Source organism: Macaca nemestrina, chromosome 1 (genome assembly GCF_043159975.1).
Source record: "Macaca nemestrina isolate mMacNem1 chromosome 1, mMacNem.hap1, whole genome shotgun sequence".
NCBI lineage: Eukaryota > Metazoa > Chordata > Mammalia > Primates > Cercopithecidae > Macaca > Macaca nemestrina.
In genome coordinates this window covers 198,733,606-198,754,684 of record NC_092125.1, presented here as the reverse complement: position 1 = coordinate 198,754,684, position 21,079 = coordinate 198,733,606, and the positions used below count along the sequence as shown (strand labels likewise).

The window sequence follows — 21,079 nt, the reverse complement described above, 5'->3', positions numbered from 1 at the left end:
ACACCTGAGTGAGGTATTGCCAAGTACTTAACATACCAACTAATCAACAACCCTGCTAAGCAGCAATTCTTGGACTTAATTCTACTTACCATTTGAGGTTAAGTACACTTGCAACAAATGAATGGCCTCTCCTGGGATTTCCATGCCATTCAGTACTTAGGCTCTTTCTAATTGTTCCCTATGGACTACATGATCTGAAAGTTAAATTTCCTCCCTTGCTATCAAAAAACTGCTAATCAGGCTCTTCTAATTACATGGTATACTAAGGGAAACATCCTTTTTTAAAGCCTGTGAACCTTGGTCACTGGTAGACTTGAAAATACCATGTGCTCCTTTTGCACCCTTAGGCACTGCTAAATGTTTTGCATCATTTTCTCTCAATGACCCTGTGAAAAAGGTGTTTTGCAGATGAGCAAACTACAACTAAACAAATTTGTGAGATAATACAGCTAGGCAAATTGCAGAAATAATGTATTAATTCTGGTAGTATGATCTCACATACCCCTAACCAGTATAATATACTTCATATTGTTTTTGCCTTGAGATCCACAAGGCTTCAGACCCACAGGGAAAACTAAGTATTAACAGAATTGAGCCACCGGGTGCGGTGGCTCATGCCTGTAATCCCAGCACTTTGGGAGGCCGAGGCAGGCGGATCACAAGGTCAGGAGATTGAGACCATCCTGGCTAACACGGTGAAAACCCCATCTCTACTAAAAATACAATAAATTAGCTGGGCGTGGTGGCAGGCGCCTGTAGTCTCAGCTAGACTGAGGCAGAATGGCGTGAACCCAGGAGGCGGAGCTTGCAGAGAGCCCACATTGCACCACTGCACTCCAGCCTAGGCGACAGAGCCACTCGTTCTCAAAAACACAAAACAAAACAAAACAAAAAACACCCAGAATTAAGCCCAATGACTCCAAGAAGATTCTTGATTTGGGTGTAAGCTGACCTGATTATTTAAAAAATACAAAGCATGAAAAAAATTGACCAGATCTTGGTCTCATTCCTGGGAGTAACTGTACACAGCTTCTCAAATTTCATGGGATGAGTGGATGATGTACCTTAACTCTTCCTTTGTGGCTATTTCAAATAATCTCAAGCAAACCTGAATTTTGCTCAACTGAAGCAAAACAATTGTCTGAAATTCTGCAACATTAGTAATGAGGCCCCAAATTAAAGTCCACAGGTAAACACAGCCACACAAATACCTTTAAGCGTGAGCCTCAAATCTCATCCTGATCCTGAACAAATGCTTTAGTGAGCGCTTGCTTTGGCAGAACATACTGTAAAACTGGAACGTTTTGTGTGAGGCCAAGCGCAGTGGCTCACACCTGTAATCCCAGCACTTTTGGGAGATGAGTTGGGCAGATGACCTGAGGTCAGGAGTTTGAAACAAGCCTGCCCAACATGTTGAAACCTCGTCTCTACTAAAAATATAAAAATTAGCTGGGTGTGGTGGTGCACACCTGTAATCGCAGCTACTTAGGAGGCTGAAGTAAAATTGCTTGAACGCGGGAGGTAGAGGTTGCACTGAACCTTTTGAGATGGTGCCACCGTACTCCAGCAGTCTGGGCAAGAGGGAGACTTAGTCTCCAAAAAAAAAAAAAACCAAAAACCCAAATAAATAAAAAAAAATTAGTGTACGAGACTAACAGCTTGGCAAGTTTTAGTATAAGGTCTCCAAGAGTGAAGGGGACAGGTAATTTGTCTACAATTTCTACTAAGCAGTTTTTATAGTCAATTCCAGATTTTTCCTTACATTTAGATATTCTCAAAAATTACCCAGATCACACTCCATTATCAAATTTTGACTTCGAGAAATTGACAGCCCTTCATTTACTACTCAGGTCAATCAAACCACAGTAGAGTCCTCCCTTGTCTGCAAGGAGATACGTTCCAAGATCCCCCCACAGTGGATACCCAAAACCACAAATGGTACCAAAGCCTGGCCTAGCCTACATGGCTTTTTTTTTCTTGGATGGCAAATAGCATATTCAGCATGAATATACTGTATCCAACATTCCCAGTATCCCATCCAAGGTGGGAAGGACAGGATGCCTCTCAGAAAAGCACACAATTTAAAAATTAATAACTCTGAGATTGTGGTTAACCATGGTTGCAGATAAGGGGATATGACTATATTGTTATTTGACTATGCTTGTTTGTGAAGCAATGTGTGACTATCTCATAACCATCATCTGATAGTTTGCACATACAGAAGTTGGAAATACAAAATGCTATGTCTGAAATCCAATCAAGGAGAAGTATGTAGGTAGTAATTGCTAAATTATAACATGCTAATTTTAGAAATAAAAATTACAGAGTGAAGGCAAATACCTAAAAAGGACCATAAAAATTATCAGTAATTGAGACTGAGAGCAGCACTGCCAAGTCACAATAGGATCCTGAATTATACTTAATCTGGTTCTGTGTCTGTAATACAGACTTTTTTTTAAAAAATGTCACTTTGAATACGTTGAAGTCAGGAAAATTCTAGAAAATAAATGAGTACTAAAAAAAACAAAAACAAAACCATAGGATAATTAGGATAATGTCTTTATTAATGAGAATGAAACGTTCATTCCTCCTTCCACTCCTTCTTGTTGGTTTTCTGGACACAGCTCACCTGATCCTGCTAATTAAAGGGTATGATTACTCCAAAGGATACAAGAATCAGAGTTACCAAATTCTCAAACATAACATTATATAACTGTCAAGTGAACTAATACCAAAGAAATCTTATTAATTGGCCAGGCATGGTGGCTCATGCCTGTAATCCCAGCACTTTGGGAGGCCAAGGAGGGCGGATCATGAGGTCAGGAGATCGAGACCATCCTGGCTAACACGGTGAAACCCCATCTCTACTAAAAATCAGCTGGGCGTGGTGGTGGGCGCCTGTAGTCCCAGCTACTCGGGAGGCCGAGGCAGGAGAATCGCTTGAACCCAGGAGGTAGAGGTTGCAGTGAGCCAAGATCGCACCATTGCACTCCAGCCTGGGCAACAAGAGTGAAACTCCGTTTCAAAAACAAACAAACAAACAAATAAATAAATAAATAAAGGTTCCCACATTAGTATTATTTTTGTTCCACCCAAGCGCCTTTCTTTCTGAAGACAGTTTAACAGGCTAAGAATCATTCAACTTACCTAGAAACGCTGTCAGTCTAACTGCTTGTGGCTTCCCTCCTTGACTGGCTCACGCTGTGTGATGTCTTGAGAAGTATCTATCCACCTATAACAAAAAATGTAACTTACTCACTGCAGCCTCAATCTCCCAGGATCAAGCAATCCTCCCACCTCAGCCTCCAAGGGAGCTGGGACCACAGGCACACACCATCACACCTGGCTATTTTTTTTTTTCTGTAGAGACATGGGCTCACTATTTTGCCCAGGCTGGGCTCAAGCAATCCTCCTGCTTCTGCCTCCCAAAGTGCTAGGAATGTAGGTGTAAAGCCATCATGCCTGACATTCTCCTGCATTTTCTTTACATCTTAAGTGTAAGTAAAAAAACAATCATGGGAATTTTAGATAGAGTCTAAAATTGAATTGAGTATTGAGAATATGGCCTTTCCACTTAAGTCAAGCTTTCTTTTCTGTTCTATGATTGTTATATAACCATCCACCATTTTTGAATTATATTGACATTTGTATAATGCCTCTCACTTGCTTTCTCACATACATCCCTATTTTCAAACCAAAACACAGAGATATTACCTTAGAAAAGGTAAACATCTCAAATACCAAAATTTCACCCCACATATCTAAATGAAATTATTTAAATCAAACTCAAAAGCCTCTAGGGGTTAAGATTTCTAAGGAAACTTACTTCATGTGAACGAGCACTCCAATATCAGCCAACATCAATCATTCTTACCTAAAGAATAATGAGAAAAAGTTAATATAAAAGACAAGGGTATAAAAATAAAGGTCTGAAAATGCTAGTCAACTTCAAAATTTAAAGAGTAAAATTCCAGAGATAAAGATTGGGGGTAAGTTACAGCATTAAAAAAAACAGGAAGAAACTTCATGGGGGGGAAATCTAAAATTATTCTTACATAAAATAAGTAGACACCTGAATTAGAATGAAAACTGCATTTTCTTTAAAATGTAAAAGCCTAACTCTTATTTTCACCAGTCTGAGCACAAGTTTGACTGCAACCCAAAATATACTATCCCTTATGTGAAGGTATGTGACAACGTTGACCTCACCAAATGAGTTTTAACATCAGCTCTTTTTTCATATGAAAGCACATACCCTGCTCCCCATTCAAGTATGTCTTCCATTGTCAGGCGGGCTGACCACCTTCAGCAGGAGTCCTCCAAGAGTGCCCAACTCCCCTTCCCACAGTACACAATGCTGCAGTAGTTGTCCTGCAATCCTTTGTATTTACCTCGTTCTTTCCCGTCTAAGTCCTCACTGGGTTTTAAAGTTAGGGCCGGAAAAGCTATGCCTTACTGGGACAGCAAGGAACCAATTATTTTCTGAGGAAGAAGACATTCATTCACCTTCACTATATGCCTGGCAGGGCCACAGTGCACAAAACAAAGATCAGCCTTCATTCAAGTTCCAGGTTTTTCTTCCTCCCTGAATGATTACTGCAAAGGGTATATGAAATAAGAGTTCCCTGTTGCACATGTACCATCCATAAGGGATACTATATCGTTTTGCATTCTTCCCCCCATTCTCCACATTATCCTATCCTACGTCCAAGCCCTTTTCACTCTCAAAAAAAAAAAAAAAAAAAAAAAAAAATCAATCTTTTTTTCAGCACTGGTGTTGAAAAGCAACGCTTTTATGGTTTAATGGTTTACCAGCAACTGTTGAGATTTCCAGTTGAGTCTTAAAAATTGCCAATCATTATCTAGCAGCAATGACAGATGATTAGGAGCAGTCAAATCCTCTGAATTCTTTCCCTAATAGGCAGCCATTTGAGAACTGCACTAGCTGACATCACTGAAACATTATCAGCTAAAGCCAAAACCAAATAAAGGCCCAGAACAACATCCTGGCTCTCTAAAACCTGTCCAAAATCATTAAGGGAAAGGCAGTAAATGCAGGACTGTGGATCATGTCACTGCAGCTGACAATGATTAACAATAGGAGACATGCAACCCCCATTAAGGTTAAAAGTCCAAAACTAGTCACACGCATCTCTTTATTGGGGAAAAGTGAGACTATTATGCATTCTTGGTAGGTCTGCAACCTTGCATGAAGAGCACCCATTGCATTTCTTTCATCTTTCAGAAAGCACCGGTATCTGTTCCAAGGGCCTAACAGTACGAAAATACATTCTGGCATCACACCTCTGAACCCAAGACTGCTCTCATTAAAAATAATTTTGGTTTGTAACAAGATTATGAAATACAATGCAAGCACCTCAGTATAGCATTATTACTGAAACCCACTTAATTCCCAGCTTTTTGACTGAGTTTTTGTAAAAAACCCACTGCACTAAGATTCACAATTCATTGATAGATACAAATTAAAGCTAGTAAGAACACACTAACGTCACAAGTTTCTCATTCTAAAGTGCAAAAGCCTAATCATCTTAAAGTGAACAGGATAAGGCAAAATTAACCCCCCACCCCAATGAAGTTCCTGAAGTCCATATATTATAGCAAGTACATTCTCTAAAAATTGTTACTGACTGGTTAAGAAATAGGCCTGAGTTTTTATTTCTAACACCCAATCACTAAACCACGGCAGCAAGCACTGGCCACCGATTTAATGGATTACGACACAGGAAACCCCAATCAGGGTTCTATGTAATTTAGTGATACTCATGTCACTAATATTGAGCATTATACTTGATCTGCATTATATTATTGATATGCAGAAGCTAAACTAGTCATCATTTGCTCTTTCATCTATCAGTAGAGTCCAAAGTCGTTGGCTTGAATGGACTACATGTTAAAGTACAAGTCTGTCCCCACCTTGTGAATTGCTTGCCAACGAGCAAGCTCTTTTTTTTGATACACAGAAGAAAATTATCATAGTTATGAAGGTTTCATCAGCATTTATGCAAAGTAAACCGCTTTCCAGTTACAGAGCAGAAACATTATACATGAAAGCTGTCTCTCATGTATGCTAGCTAAAAACCAGTTCAGAGACCAAAAAGTTGAAGTGAGGTCTGGAACAACAGTTGATGCAAAGTCCTAAGCAACAGAAGAAGTGCTTTTGAAGACTTAGGTTTTCTTGTAAACATTTTGGACTATAACATCACATCCCTAAAGCTAAGGGAACCAAATTCAAAAAGCTACTCTGAACATATGCAGTCATCCTACAGAAACGACGATGTCTTATGATTGGGAATGATTCCCAAAATGTATTCGACTGTAGTCAAGTCAATGTTCCACACCACCTTCCCCCAGGTTTAGAGTATAGACATATTTAGACAAGTCCCATAACTTGAACTATTCACATTAGATTCCCATCTAAGCCCAAGTTAGTAACAATGGTGTTTTCATGAAGCCCATGTTTCTAAAAATTTTAAATCGCATTACAAAAATACCTGTACTTTCAGTTCATCTCAACTCGTAGAATTACCAAGATTGCATACTGAAATTACTGATATTGCCGATCTATGGGCAGGTCAGTTTGCTACAATAAAGACTATCACATGCTATACGGCCCATGTCAAGGTGCTAAAAGCACCCTAGTTCCCACGTAGAGTTTAGTTCCCTCTCCCCCACACCACTGATGTGTTCCATGTTATCTTCAGTTACAATGCAACTAAAGGAAACCACACAACTGAGTCAGATATACCAAAGAATCAAGTTTGCACTTTTTATCTGAGAACTGCAACAGCACTGAATTCTGCCTAACAAATTACAGCTCTAACCCCACACCCACACAGTTTTGATGTAAGCTAGCTTTACCATACAAGTGTTAGGTGCTGCACTGTAATTTCATTGTCAGAAGTGTGATGCCAGAATGCCCACGGAATAAAAGTACATAGCAAGTCACCAAGTTAGATTATATTGCTTGTTACCTACCTGTATGCAGTCGGCAATGAGAATCTTGGAGCAAGCAGGAATACTACATCCGGGTCCTAATGTCCATTGCCATTTGCGGTACTACGTTCCTCACAGTTACGCACTGCAGAAATGCTGGCTAAATGCAGTTATGTAGCAGGCCACTACTTTAATAGTGCATGATTGCAGTCCAAGAACACCAGAAGACATTCTGCCACAACTTAGTGGCTTGCCCAAGAAAAGCCAAGTATCTAAATTTTAATCTGCCATAATATGCCACTTAAAAATTGCACAGGCGTAACATTACAATTTCCCCATTTTTTAACTGTTTATATTAGTCGTACAATACATCTATAAAGAGTGGTGGGCTTTGTAGTACTTCTTAGGAGTTTAATTAATGTTCTAAGCAAAGAGGATTATGGTTTCACTAACATGAGCCAATGGGCTATGCTTATAAAATACCTATTAAATACACTGGGGTCTTAAGAGTATGTACTTTGTAAAGATTGGGAGAAGTAGTATAAAACACAACCAGTGTTCCTCTTAAAATTATGAGACAGTGGAGAAGAGGAAATGGGGACAAGTGGTTTCTTTAAATGAGAAAAATGGCTAAAATACTTCAAAATTGCTACCTCCCCTTTCCCACCCCAAGTTTCAGATAAACTACTTATTAAGATTATTTAAATTCACATTAGGCTAAAAACTATCATATACATTGAAGACTTATTGAAAGTCTATTTGAGTAACCTTACAACCCTGGGTACATTGCTGTTTCAGTGATGAAAGTCAAATGTCATTTGAAACTAAGCAACATTATTTGCTAAACAACGTTTAGCAACTCTACAGTCCACAGTAAGGGTATCAAAAGCCACAACTTTCAGGAGATTATCCATTAGCATCCTTCACCACTCTTCAAAGGTACAGTACTACCAAAAGCTTATTTTAGGGGGTCTGTGCCAGCATCCCTTATAAAGAAAGGCATGTAATCTGAAAAATAAACTGAAACATTAATTTTATAGGCAGATTTTCCCATTTCCCAACCAGCCCCCACCCACACATTCAAAAAGTTCACCCTCTGTGGGTGTCCCATGAACACCCCTTATTTCCTTGTCTTTAGTAGAGTCCCTAACTATATAATTCAACCAAACTGTAATGGATTCCTTTCTAATCAAGACCCTTGTTTCCATACAGAAAATCTCTTATGTATCACCAATTAATAATCTGTTTTGGGACAAAACTTCCTCATTGATATGACCATGGTAAAACTACTCATATTTCCAAGTGTGTTGGTGAATGAAATAATGAGCATTATTTTCTAATGAGATTCTCTCCCTTAGCACACCATGTACCTATCAGTCATACAACCAGAATTTAGTGAGATGCTTTTATACACTAGTGTTTACTTTCAGCATTATCCTGTTTCCTATGCAGAAAGTGCTCGGATTGTTCCAACAATAGGTCTTCTTTTGTACACAGACACAATACTAAACTTCAGCATGTTAATAAAGGTTTGACTTAGAATTTTTCTTTTGCCAATTAGCACCAAGAACAGAGGTGAAAAGGAGGAAGACACATTCCATAGTAAGAGTTCTATAATGTACAGATTTGAATGGAACGTAACTAAGAACAAAGCCAAACCATTCAATTACTTTACCTACTGTTAGGAAGTTGTCCCTCTAACATATTTACACTGGTAAATCAGGCTCCTATTATACTAACAGGCAACAATAAACCATCTACTTTAATAGTCAAAGTCTCTTGTTCTAATGGAAGGGGGTTCAATGAAGTTGACAATTAACTGACAACACCATGGAAACATTCCAAGCCTTTAAGGTGGTAGGAAGGGATATTTGTACTGTGTAGCATGAGCAACTTTCTCCAGATTTAGTGCTACATCAAAAGGAAACTAAGTAAAAACAAGTTAACAAATTTACAGTAAGAATGATTATCTGCAACCCTATTTGTTAACAGTCACCACTAGCTCTTAGAAGAGAACCAATAGACTTTTATAGTCCTATAGATTTTGCCCAACAGAAGTAGCACAAGGAGATGTAAAAGTTACAGAGTACAAATGTATATATAACTAAACCTACTTCAGTTACTGAACCTTTTTTTTGAGACAGTGTCTCGCTCTGTTGCCCAGGCTGGAGTGCAATGGCACGGTCTCAGCTCATTGCAACCTCCATCTCCCAGGTTCAAGCAATTCTCCTGGCTCAGCCTCCCGAGTAGCTGGGATTACAGGCGCCTGCCACCACGCCCAGCTAATTTTTTGTATTTGTAGTAGAGACAGAGGTTCACCATGTTGGCCAGGCTGGTCTTGAACTCCTGACCTCAGATGATCCACTTGCCTCGGCCTCCCAAAGTGCTGGGATGACAGGCGTGAGCCACCGCGCCCAGCCCTGTTACTAAACCTTCTTATTTTCAAGTTTCATTTTTTAGACTACACCCCATCTTTATAAATCACTTGCATACATGAAAAGGCTTCATGTTTAACAATCTTTAATTCAAATGTAAAAGTTCAATACAAGCCATTTATTGGGCTTGAAATTTGTTGGTCTTTTAAAAACAAGAAATGGGGAAATGCAACAAAATGATCTTTCCACTTTTCAAAAGCTTTCAAGTAAAGGATAGATCATAGGGCCATAAAAGATCCATTTAATCAAACCCACTTTCACCTCCTACCAATTGTCTTACACCCATTCCACAATCTTAATACATATTCCTGAATGAAGATTTACAGTTCAGCTTTGCTTACATAACCATTTAAAAAATACTTAGCACCAGCGTGCTTCCTATATGCCAAACAAATCATGAAACTACTTCAATATGCATTTCTTCTTTTTAAAACAAAGGGGGCAGTTATTTGTAGAAAGCAATACTTAGCCTCCAGATAAATTTCCCAGAAATGGCATATGCCATTCAAAGGCCTAGACACTCTCATGCTTTCAATGTGGAATACCTAGCCTAATGTGCATAGAAGCATGAATGGCAAAGTTGAAGATCAATATAACTATTTTTCTATTTATTTGAAGCACAGTAAAAAAAAAAAAAAAAAATGGTACACTTTGGAAATTCAGTGGCACAAGGTACACTGCCGTAACTTGAGGAACATTATACAGTAAAAAAGAAAAAAAAAAGGAAATAAAAAGAAAAAAAATTCTCCTGTTCCAAACACTGCATTACATCATTTTACCTGCCCAAACAGACCATTTACAAATATTAGGTCAATAAACTGCTAACATCCATAAAAAGGTAGCTTTCTTACTAAAATGCAAGAATTTAAAAGATTGGTATCTAAACAAAAGACAAAACAAACTGGAATGAAAGCCTAAATATCACATCTAAAACCGGGGTTTTTTGTTTGGGCCTTCGTACTCTTCTCTCCCTCTACCATATCCTGCTGGAGTTCCAGGCCCCATTCCTCTAGGACCCTGTCCACCCACAGGCCCCGCACCTCCCTGCCCAAAGCGCTCAGTACGCTATTGGAACAGTAATTAACAGTTCATTATAAGTAGTTGATGTCCATGTGTGTTAAGTAAATATTTTAGAAGGTTCCGTAGTCAACGTTCGTCGATACAATCACCAATGAGTCGATCCACAGGTACCGGGAACATAGAAAGGAAAAAAGGGTAATTTGAAAATTAGTTTACGATAATACATGCCTTGTGGTATGTTCCCACTTGAGCCATTCTCATACACCTGTTTCAAAGAACAGATCTTCCCTGTAGTGCTAAAAAATTTAAGAATTAGTGCAGATGTGAAAATCCATTCCAAAATGAGTTCTAAGAAATTTCACATCAGATTAACCCAATGAAAAGCTTGCAAACTCTCACTTTCAACATCTGAACAGGAAATTTAATTTCCAAGTAAGCCTAACAAGCCCAACCAGAGATTCAATTCACTCAATGAAGTGACAAAGACCTACTCACCAGTTAGTGGCATGTGCTGCTTAAGAAACCTTGTGCTTTTCAAGATCTTAAGACACATCTGCTAAGTTGCAGAAAACTTAAAAGGTTGAAAGTTTTAATAAAATGCTACCAGACTACAAAAAGAAAAAGCATAAAAGACTAATAGATTTAGTCACTTAACCGGCACAATAACTTATCAAAAAACTTGTGTTGCCGAATTCTCACAGGCATACTACCTTCAGAGCCATCACTATATAACCAGAGACAACTACGTTCTCAGCACTATCCTATATTGTTGCAAACTGAATGAACAAACCCCACCCACCTTCATCAGTCCATCTTTTCCCTTAGGTCTTTGAAAAGTACAGACACTTTGCTGTAATTCCATGTTTTAGATACTTCCCAAACAGTGAAACACCAAGCTAAAGTAACTGCAATAAAGCAGTGAGTGACTTCATTATTCCCATCTTGTTTTACGTAATTCTAGAGACAGAAGTTTTCAATAGAAACATGTGCCTCAACAGCAGACCCCTCAGGTATGCAAACACAGCAGCCTACACTGTTTTTCTCATTCCATTTATAACAGACCAGTTACTGTGAGTATTACTCCAAATAAAAAACTAAAATGGCAGCAGGGTTTAACTGTTCCTATACACAATTTCAACTTCTTTAAAACAAAATACTATAGAGCTACTCAAAATGACTAAACCATAATCTTTTTTATAAGATTTTTTACAAAATCTTACAAATTACAGGGTTTTTGGCTCATTGTTCTGTATTCTACCTCTAAGAGCTAAAAAAAGAAAAATTTGGGGCTTTCATAATTATGTTAATTACAGCAGCTGAGAACCCAGGAGCTATCAGCTACCTGTTACCTAGAATATAAACCTTTAATTGTGAGAACATAAGGTCAAATTAGATTTTACACATTGCCTAACAATCTGTCTTTAGGAAGATTATTATTAAACCAAAATGTTACCCACATACTCTGAAAAATCTGAAGAAAGCCCATAGTATTACATTTTACCCAACCAGCCATTTATAATTCTAACTTTAATTCCCAAAAAGTCTTAGGTAGATTATAAACAGGTGAGGCCCTTTACTAAATCCTTATGTTTCTATTTATAAAATGAATCTTATGAGCTATACACTGCAGCTCCCCTCCTTTGCCAAAAGCCTGTAGTGAACTCATCACATTCAATTCAGCTATAAAAATGCACTCTCTAAACCCACCAAAATTCAGTCCTAGCGATTTGTAAAGCCCTAACGCAGCCACTCACACCAGTTCAACTGATTATTCTAAGCATCTGACAGGCTATATTTACAGCTGAAACATGATAGCATCAAGAAGGTTCAGATCAAATGCACACCATTAGTATGCTTAAAAATCATTGTTGATTTTTGCTACTCCGTAGCAAAATGGAGATGTCAGTTGATTTTATAAGGTATACCTACAGACAGGCCCAACAGGTGGGAAACGACGAGTCAAAACACTCAATTCCCTTTTCATAGGGTAGAAGCCACACCAAATATAGGTCAAAGTCCTACACATCACTAAAACATGCCTAAAGCTTCAAACTACAAGTCTGATTCCTACTTATGGCAAATACCAGCTTAAAGAATGACAGTTTGCCATTTGATTATTCTCACTTGGATGTAGAATAATCAGATACATTATCTAGCATCTAGAATTTGGATTTGCCATGCACTACAGTTCAAAAGCACCTAAATCTACTTATTGCCAAAGGTAATTCCACATACTACTAACAGCATTGACTCCTTGTTGGCAACCTGTTTAGGTTACCACACACCGAGTTCTTCTATGTTGCCAAAGTATTCCTCAATATTACATATTTATGTATGAAATTGGTAGGGGAAACTAAGAGGTCCAGTCACCTACTATTTAAAAAAAAAAAAAAAAAAAAAAACACCTAAGTTGTGAAAACGAGATTTTCCTTGGTACTACGTCCCACAGGATACATTACCATGTCACTTCCCATCATGGAACCACTCATGGTTGCTGGTGGAACGCCAGGATTAGCTTCATAACCTATGCCACCACCACCACCTAGAGGTGGAAATTTCTGGCCTCCTGAACCATAGGGATCTAGAAAACAAAAATAGTGGTTACAACTCCACCAGAACACCACTCTCTACTTATGTCGTTAAATTTAAATTTCATACTTACCTCCCATGTTCATTGCTCCTCCGCCACCCATTCTCATGTCTCTTTCCCTCTGCAAGAAAAAAAAATTCCTTTCAATATACCAGTACCACACCCATACCAAGCATTCTGAAGAACTGAAAAATTTTCAAGAGTTAAATAAAAAAACATGGCAAAGTTCAAAAAGTTCATCATCTGAATTATTTTTGAAATCAATATTCTGGAAACTAAGTTAGACTCAATTATCCAAAGACCTATAAAACTTCCTATTCAAGGCCGGGAGCGGTGGCTCACGCCTGTAATCCCAGCACTTTGGCAGGCAGATCATCTGAGGTCAGGAGTTCGAGACCAGCCTGGCCAACATGGCAAAACGCCGTCTCTACTAAAAGTAAAAAAATTAGCCAAGCGTGGTGGCAGGCACTTGTAATCCCAGCTACTCAGGAGGCTGTGGCAGGAGAATCACTTGAACCCAGGAGATGGAGGTTGCAGTGAGCCAAGATCAAGCCACTGCACTCCAGCCTGGGTGACAAGAGCAAAACTCTGTCTCCAAACACAAAAAACTTCCTATTCAATTAAATCCTCTGACCTATACAAGACAAACATAATATACTTGATTAAAAAGAAAAAGAAAAAAAAAAACAGAAAATCACTGTAATTTGATATTTAAATTTCCTGTATTTCCTTCTAGGTACCTGCAAGTTCTATAGACAACTCCAATTAGAAAGCCGTAAAGGTTGACTTACTGGATCCATGTAGCCCATTCGGCTGTAACTTTCCTCTCTTTGGCGCCTCATTTGTTCTTCCATCTCACGTTGACGAATCATCATCTCTTCCTCTCTTCTACGTCGTTCCTCCTCTTGCCTAGAAATACCCATCAAGCACATAACTGAAGTGTTATCCACATCTTTTATAATTCAATGTGAAGAAACATAGCAGTTGGCCTAAGAACTAGGTTAGAGCTAAAAAACACAAAGGCTTAGAATGAGTCTAGGGGCATAGTACTAAAGACATTCTGGCAAAGAATGTAGGCTTTATTAAGGAAAATCTCACACTGTATTCCACTTTAAGTGTTAAACCAACACTGACATAATATTTAATCTTTGTATTTTGCCTGACCTGAAAAACTAAGTACATCTTTTTCCTAAATGTCAGAATATAAATGTTAGTGCATAAATCAAGGCTTAAGACCAGGGTTGGTAATTCATGCCTGTAATCTCATAATCTCAGTACTTCAGGAGGCCACGAGTTTGACACCAGCCTAGACTCCATGTCCACAAAAAAGAAGAAAAAAAAAAATTAGCTGGGGGGTGGTGGCCTGTGCCTGAAGTCCCAGCTGCTCAGGATTGCTTGAGCTCAGAAGTTTGAGACTACAGTGAGCTATGATCACGCCACTGCACTTCAGCCTGGGCCCATCTCAAAAAAGGAAGGAAAAAAATGGCCAAGTATGGTGGCTCATGCCTGTAATCCTAGCACTTTGGGAGGCAGAGGCAGGCAGATCACTTGAGGTCAGGAGTTCAAGGCCAGCCTGGCCAATGTGGCGAAACCCCGTTATCTACTAAAAATACAGAAAGAATTAGCCAGGTGTCGTGACACATGCCTGCAATCCCAGCTACTCGGGAGGCTGAGGCAAGAGAATCGCTTGAACCCAGGAAGCAGAGGTTGTGGTGAGCTGAGATTGCACCACTGCACTCCAACCTGGGCAACAGTGATACAGGTTTTTTGTTGTTGTTTTTGAGACAAGAGTCTCACTCTGTCGCAATCTCAGCTCACTGCAAGCTCTGTCTCCCGGCTTCACACCATTCTCTGCCTCAGCTTCCCAAGTAGCTGGGACTACAAGCACTTGCCACCACGCCCAGCTAATTTTTTGTATTTTCAGTAGAGTATTTTCAGTTTCACCAAGTTAGCCAGGATGGTCTCTATCTCCTGACCTCAAGATCCGCCCGTCTCAGCCTCCCAAAGTGCTGGGATTACAGGTGTGAGCCACTGTGCCCAGTGTGATACATTTCTAAGGAAAAAAAAGAAATGAAGGTTTAAACCTTAAACACAATTTTACCTCAACTGCATTTCTTTACGTTTCTGCATTTCTTGATTGTGAAGTTCTTCCATGCGTCTTAATTCTTCCTGTCGTCTCATCAGATCTGAACATTGGAAAATATTTTGGATTCTCATTAACAAGGTTCTAACAGGGTGAAAAAACAATTGACCTTAGCAGTGATGTAGCAGTGATGTTCATGCGGTTATCTTTTTACCTTGGCGCAAAAGATTTGCCTGATGTTCATGATAGGCATCTTCCATTTCACTTTCCAATTTGTCTTTTGCATCCTTCATGTTTTTTTCAACTTGTTCCCTTTGCTGTTTTTCCATTTCATCCAAAGACTTCCATCGCTGAGAATATTCGTACTCAAACGTACCATGCTGGGCAAAACGAGGAGGGGTTTCTCTCTCCCTAACAATACACAAAATTTAAACATGAACCAATTTGTGAATGCACACCAGAAAATACTTGCCCTCGTACTGGTCTTTTTCCTGTTCTATTTCTTTAAGAGTACAAAAAGCAAAAATTATCCTGATTCATCTTAAAATATCTTCACAGCAAAAATACTCAGAATACTCAGCAAAAGAGAATACAGGCACTGGGCCGGGCGCGGTGGCTCAAGCCTGTAATCCCAGCACTTTGGGAGGCCGAGACGGGCAGATCACGAGGTCAGGAGATCGAGACCATCCTGGGTAACACAGTGAAACCCCGTCTCTACTAAAAATACAAAAACTTAGCCGGGCGAGGTGGCAGGCGCCTGTAGTCCCAGTTACTCAGGAGGCTGAGGCAGGAGAATGGCGTGAACCCGGGAGGCGGAGCTTGCAGTGAGCTGAGATCCGGCCACTGCACTCCAGCCTGGGCGACAGAGCGAGACTCCGTCTCAAAAAAAAAAAAAAAAAAAAAGAGAATACAGGCACTGGAGATAAATCCTACCTTCCTCATTTTCTAATTGTTTTCCTCTAGCCAAATTCCTTACTGAGGCTTATTTGTTCCACCCATAAAAATGTACTCCAAGCCAGGTGCGGTGGCTCGCCCCTGTAATCCCTGCACTTTGGGAGGCCGAGGCAGGTGGATCACCTGAGGTCATGAGTTCAAGACCCACTGGGCCAACATGATGAAACACTGTCCCCACTAAAAACACAAAAAATTAGCCGGGCACAGAGGCAGGCACCTGCAATCCCAGCTATTCTGGAGGCCTGAGGCAAGAGAATCACTTGAACCCGGGAGGTGGAGGTTGCAGTGAGCTGAGATCAAGCTACTGCACTTCAGCCTGGGCCAACAACAGCGAAACTCCAGCTCGGGGGCGAGGAAGTACTTCGGCCAGGCACAGTGCCTCATGCCTGTATCCCAGCACTTTGAGAGGCTGAGGTGGGCGACTCACTTGAGGTCAGGAGTTCGAGACCAGCCTAGCAACATGGTGAAAGCCCATCTCTACTAAAAATAGAAAATGAGCCGGGACTGGCGGCGCATGCCTATAATCCCAGCTACTTGGGAGGCTGAGGCAGTAGAATCGTTTGAACCCGGGAGGCAGAGGTTGCAATGAGGTGAGATCATGCCACTGCACTCTGGCCTGGGCAACAGAGACTTTCAGTCACACACACAACTTTATGCCATCATTGTAGGGACAAAACAGGATTGCATGTGAATGTACCCACCTCAGAAACAAACAGCCATCTGAGTAACAGCTTCAAATCTTTCTCAGCTTCAGATTTTTTACTAAGAAGCATATCTACATCAAATAATTTTGCATATTTTAAGCAAAATTGGAAAATTACTAAAACAATTTTCTCCTTTACACTTAAATTAAAAACTGCCAAAAAGTTTCATCAATCTTACTTTTGATACATTGGATTCTTCTGGGCAAGTTTTTCAGGAAGACCATCTTCATCGTCTAGTTGTTCAAGTGGTTCCACGATGACTGGACGAGGAGTTCTAGTAACAAAAATGGTTCCATCTTAGCTTTGTTTCACTTTTATTGCCACCGTCTCATATAAGTCGATAGAAATTATTACAATAAACAACTTACGTTGTCAGTAAGAAAACACCTTCACTGCATCGTTCAAATGCCTTTCTTGCTGCTGGCTTAGAAGCAAATTCAACAATGCCTTTCCCTGTAGATCTTCCACGATCATCCACTATTACAACAGCCCTTTCAATAGGACCAAACTGGCTAAAGGCTTCTTCCAACAGTTCATTGGAAACATAAGGTGAAAGATTACGAACAGAAAGGGCAGCAGCATGTGTGGCAAAGCGAACTCGAAGCTGTCTACCTCTCATGGGTGTATCATCAAGTTCCGCTTTGGCTATTTCAGCCAAAGCTCTAGATTCCTGTAAGTATCAGAGACACTCATATTAATAACCTCAAAATTGGTTGATGTCTACACTCTTAAATTGTCATAAGCCTAATTCCTACTCCTTTTCTTCTTCCAGCTCAGTTCGAGCATTTTTAGGCAGCACCCGCTAACACGACTTAGTTTACCCACCCTACCCCTCTTTTCTCTTGGGTAGCAACAATAATGCATTATACCACAGGAATATTTTTCCTGTAAGAATGGTGAAAATCAAAAAGACCAATTTATTCTCCCCAGTTTAAAAACCAAGCCTTCAGCGTTGGCAGTGACGACAAAAACAAAAACACCCCACCCCTTCTAATTCTACATAAAATTAAACTACACTCACAAGCTTAATAAATCCGAATCCTTTGCCTTTGTTGATAAATACTTCTCCTGGTTCTCCATATTTAGCAAATAGTCTTTTGAATTCATCCTCCGTGATATCAGCAGGTAGATTCCCAACAAACAACCGACATCGCTGTGTGTAAGTTTTCTCTCCAGGCCTCCTCAAGAGAGACAAGTTGGCTTTAAACCCCTAATGAAAAAGGAAAGAAGTTTACAAACACCAGAGACCTTTGCAAGTGAAAATCCCCAAGATAGTATTTTCTTATCTGAAACTTATCAGTCGCCTTTCTGTTCCGTTTGGTCACAATCAAGGTTTTACTATGTGAGATTTCTAACATGAGCAACTATCTTAACACCGAAAAAGGAGCCCCGTCATCCAGAATGCTCGAGAACAGACACTTCCCCAAAGAGCAGACGTCCATCAGCAACTGTCAGCCACATATATTGAGAGTCCCTAACAAAATCTAAATCGTATTATGAAAATAAGAAAACAGCATTAAGTCCAAATGCCACTGTAACCTACACGATATGCGCCTGCGCTTTTACGGAACCTCCCCGTTCTCTCCAAAACGCCGCACGCTCTGCACTACGCCAGTTCCACGGACAAGCTACCTTCCGCAGGGCAGACCACAGCAGCCCGGCGCTTCCTTCCGAAAGAGGACCTCCCCTAGCCTTCCGCCCGCCGGGAGAGCAAGGCGCGGCGGCGGCCAATCCCCGGCCAACTGACGGGCCCGCGAGGCCGCTCCGCCCCCACGACGGCGCGCGCAGGCGCCCCTTCCGGCGGCCGACAAAATGGAAGCCCAGCGCGGGGGCGGGGGCGAGGAGGGGGCCGCCGCCATCTTAGGGGAGCCGACGCGTCGCTCCCATAGACACTCACCTCCGAGTCCGAGATTTTCTCCTCGCTGCGGCCGCCGGGCCCCCCGGGCGGGGGCCCCTGGTGGTGCTGCTGGTGGTAGGGCGGGTGGTGCTGGCGGCCCCCGCGGGGCTCCCCGCCGCCTCGATGCGGCGGCTTGGGGTGGCCGCCAGGGGTGCTTAGGCCTGGGCCGCCACCTGGCTTCGGCCCGCCAGGCATTTTGCCGCCTTTGGGACCGCCCGGACCTGGGCCCTGCTTAGGCCCTGGACCCGGGCCCGGGCCTGCCGCAGGCGGCGGCGGCGGGCCTCCGGCCTGAGGAGGTGTGGTAGGGACCCCGCTGCTTGGCGGGGTGGGTGGCGGCGCCCCGGGAGGGGCCGAGGTGACTGCTGGCGGCGGGGTCGGCGTCGGGCCTGGCCCGGACCCTGGCGGCGCCCCCGATGTCGGCGGAGTGGCGGGCGGAGCCGAGCTGGAGGCTGGCGGCGCGCTGCCTACTCCGGGAGCGGGGCCGGGTCCCTGAGCAACGACGGGCTTGGAAGAGTCCTGCGGCGGTGGCGGCGGCTGCTGCTGCTGATGCGGCTGTGGATGCGGCGGCGGCTGATGCGGTGGCGGCTGCTGTGGCGGTGGCTGCTGCGGTGGTGGCTGTTGCTGCTGTTGGTGTGGAGGCGGTGGCGGGATCGGAGGCTTAGGGCCGCTCTGGCCCGGGCCAGGACCCATGGGGCCGCGATTCTGATTGAGGCCCATGCCGGGCGGCGGAGAACGGAAGTCGTGGAGGCCGCCGCGGCCGCCGCCTCCTCCGCGCCTGTGGAAGCCGCCACCGCCACCGCCACGACTCCGGAACCGATCCCGAGACATCTCTGTGGTCAAGGGGCGGTTGAGGCAGAAGCGAAGAAGACGCTCAGGAAACGTGGAGGCCACCTTGCTTCTCACAAAATGGCGGATGACACAGGCGGCGCGCCGCCTTTGTCCTCTTCTTATATAGGCCAGTGAGCACGGCCCCGCCTACCCCTCGATCGACAGCTCCAATAGCCAATTGCAATTACTATGCTTGATGACACTAAGTTGCGAAACTCTCATCTTTCCTATTGGCCCCTGAGTGAGAGGCGGGAGGCATGGAGGGACTGAAGTTTCCAGTTGGCCAATAAGCGAAGAAGGCGTTGACTGTAGACCACTATGATTTGTTAGGAGAAATTTGAATGGGTATGCCAGGGCAATTTTCACTTGCAAGCAAATAACCAGGGCCTTATCCGCTCCTGGGGTGAAGCGTTGGAGGTCTCTTTTCTTTCTTGATTTCCCCTAGGAGCAATCTGCTATCCTTGCCCAGAAAAACAGATGTTTTCCGATTCAAAGTCAGAAATTTAGTGCCTACTATCTACCCTACCTAGTGCCAAGTCAATGAAAGTAGAGAAGTAAAATCTTACCTATTTCAAAAACACACAGTCCTAACTGATTTCATTATGGAACCTCATAGGAATACAGATTTGTTGTAGCAGTATAAACTTTTCAATAGGCTTTTGTGGGAGCGCGCATTGTTCAAAAAGAGGCCGTGTGTGTGTGTGTGTGTGTGTGTGTGTGTGTACACACAAACACCAATCACCGGAGGAATGTAAATATTCCACTCAACACTTTACGAACAGACTAAGGTACTTAAAAAAAAAATTACAATGTTAGCCCGGGTGCTGTGACTCACGACTGTAATCCCAGCACTTTGGGACGCCGAGGCGGGCAGATCACCTGAGGTCGGGAGTTTGAGACCAGCCTGGCCAACATGGCGAAACCCCATCTTTACTAAAAAATACAAAAATTTGACTGGGTGCGGTGGCTCACGCCTGTAATCCCAGCAGTTGGGGAGGCCGAGGCGGATGGATCACGAGGTCAGGAATTCGAGACCAGCTTGTCCAGTATGGTGAAACCCCGTCTCTAGTAAAAATACAAAAATTAGTTGGGCGTGGTGGCGCGTGCCTGTAGTCCCAGCTACTCGGGAGGCTGAGGCAGGAGAATGGCATGAACCCAGAAGCAGAGGTTGCAGTGAGCCGAGATTGTGCCACTGCACTCCAACTGATCTCGAACTCCTGACCTCAAGTGATCCACCCACCTAGGCCTCCCAAAGTGCTGGGATTACAGGAGTGAGCCACCACACCTAGCCTGTATTTCACAATCTCTAGTTTCTTTGAGGTCCACAGACCTTTTGGGGAATCATTCCTCCCTCAACATTAGCTCGTAGCTTATTATCTCCTTTTCTGCCTCTAACTCTCTTCATTCAATATCCAGGCAGGACCGGGCGTGGTGGCTCAGGGTTGTAATCCCAACACTTTGAGAGACTGAGGTGGGAGGGTCACTTGAGGTCAGGAATTCGAGACCAGCCTGGCCAACGTGGCAAAACCCCCTCTCTAGTAAAGATACAAAAATTAGCGGGGCGTGGTGGCATGGGCCTGTAATCCCAGCTACTCGGGAGGCTGAGGCAGGAGA

At 42.4% G+C, this 21,079-nt stretch overlaps 1 protein-coding gene across 8 annotated transcripts; it reads right to left on the bottom strand.

Moving 5' to 3' along the window:
* Nucleotides 1-2,543: 2,543 nt before the first annotated feature.
* Nucleotides 2,544-19,567, bottom strand: LOC105494695 (splicing factor proline and glutamine rich). 8 transcript variants are annotated; one of them, XM_011763380.3, is made up of 13 exons: nt 18,638-19,567; nt 17,762-17,950; nt 17,109-17,410; nt 16,919-17,014; nt 15,297-15,493; nt 15,101-15,185; nt 13,791-13,908; nt 13,072-13,120; nt 12,869-12,990; nt 4,507-10,454; nt 3,827-3,874; nt 3,148-3,232; nt 2,544-2,638 (listed from the first exon to the last, which is right to left on the bottom strand). In XM_011763380.3, the coding sequence occupies exons 1-10, from the start codon at nt 19,463-19,465 to the stop codon at nt 10,317-10,319; spliced, it is 2,124 nt and encodes a 707-aa protein (XP_011761682.1). In that variant the 5' UTR covers nt 19,466-19,567; the 3' UTR covers nt 2,544-2,638; nt 3,148-3,232; nt 3,827-3,874; nt 4,507-10,316. The 8 variants fall into 8 exon arrangements, with proteins under 8 accessions (XP_011761682.1, XP_011761681.1, XP_070952352.1 ...); XM_011763379.3 differs by having other exon boundaries at nt 6,997-10,454; XM_071096251.1 differs by having other exon boundaries at nt 2,544-2,996; nt 3,827-10,454.
* Between the last annotated feature and the right edge of the window lie 1,512 nt (nt 19,568-21,079).

What these genes read in the sequence shown, in the direction of transcription:
- LOC105494695 (XM_071096251.1), bottom strand. Translation starts at nt 19,465, where the DNA reads ATGTCTCGGGATCGGTTCCGGAGTCGTGGCGGTGGCGGTGGCGGCTTC. An exon ending in GGCAAATCTTTTGCGCCAAG is followed by an intron (nt 15,186 to 15,296) that starts GTAAAAAGATAA and finishes TCCAATGTTCAG; the next exon opens with ATCTGATGAGACGACAGGAA. An exon ending in CGTAAAGAAATGCAGTTGAG is followed by an intron (nt 13,909 to 15,100) that starts GTAAAATTGTGT and finishes GGGTATTTCTAG; the next exon opens with GCAAGAGGAGGAACGACGTA.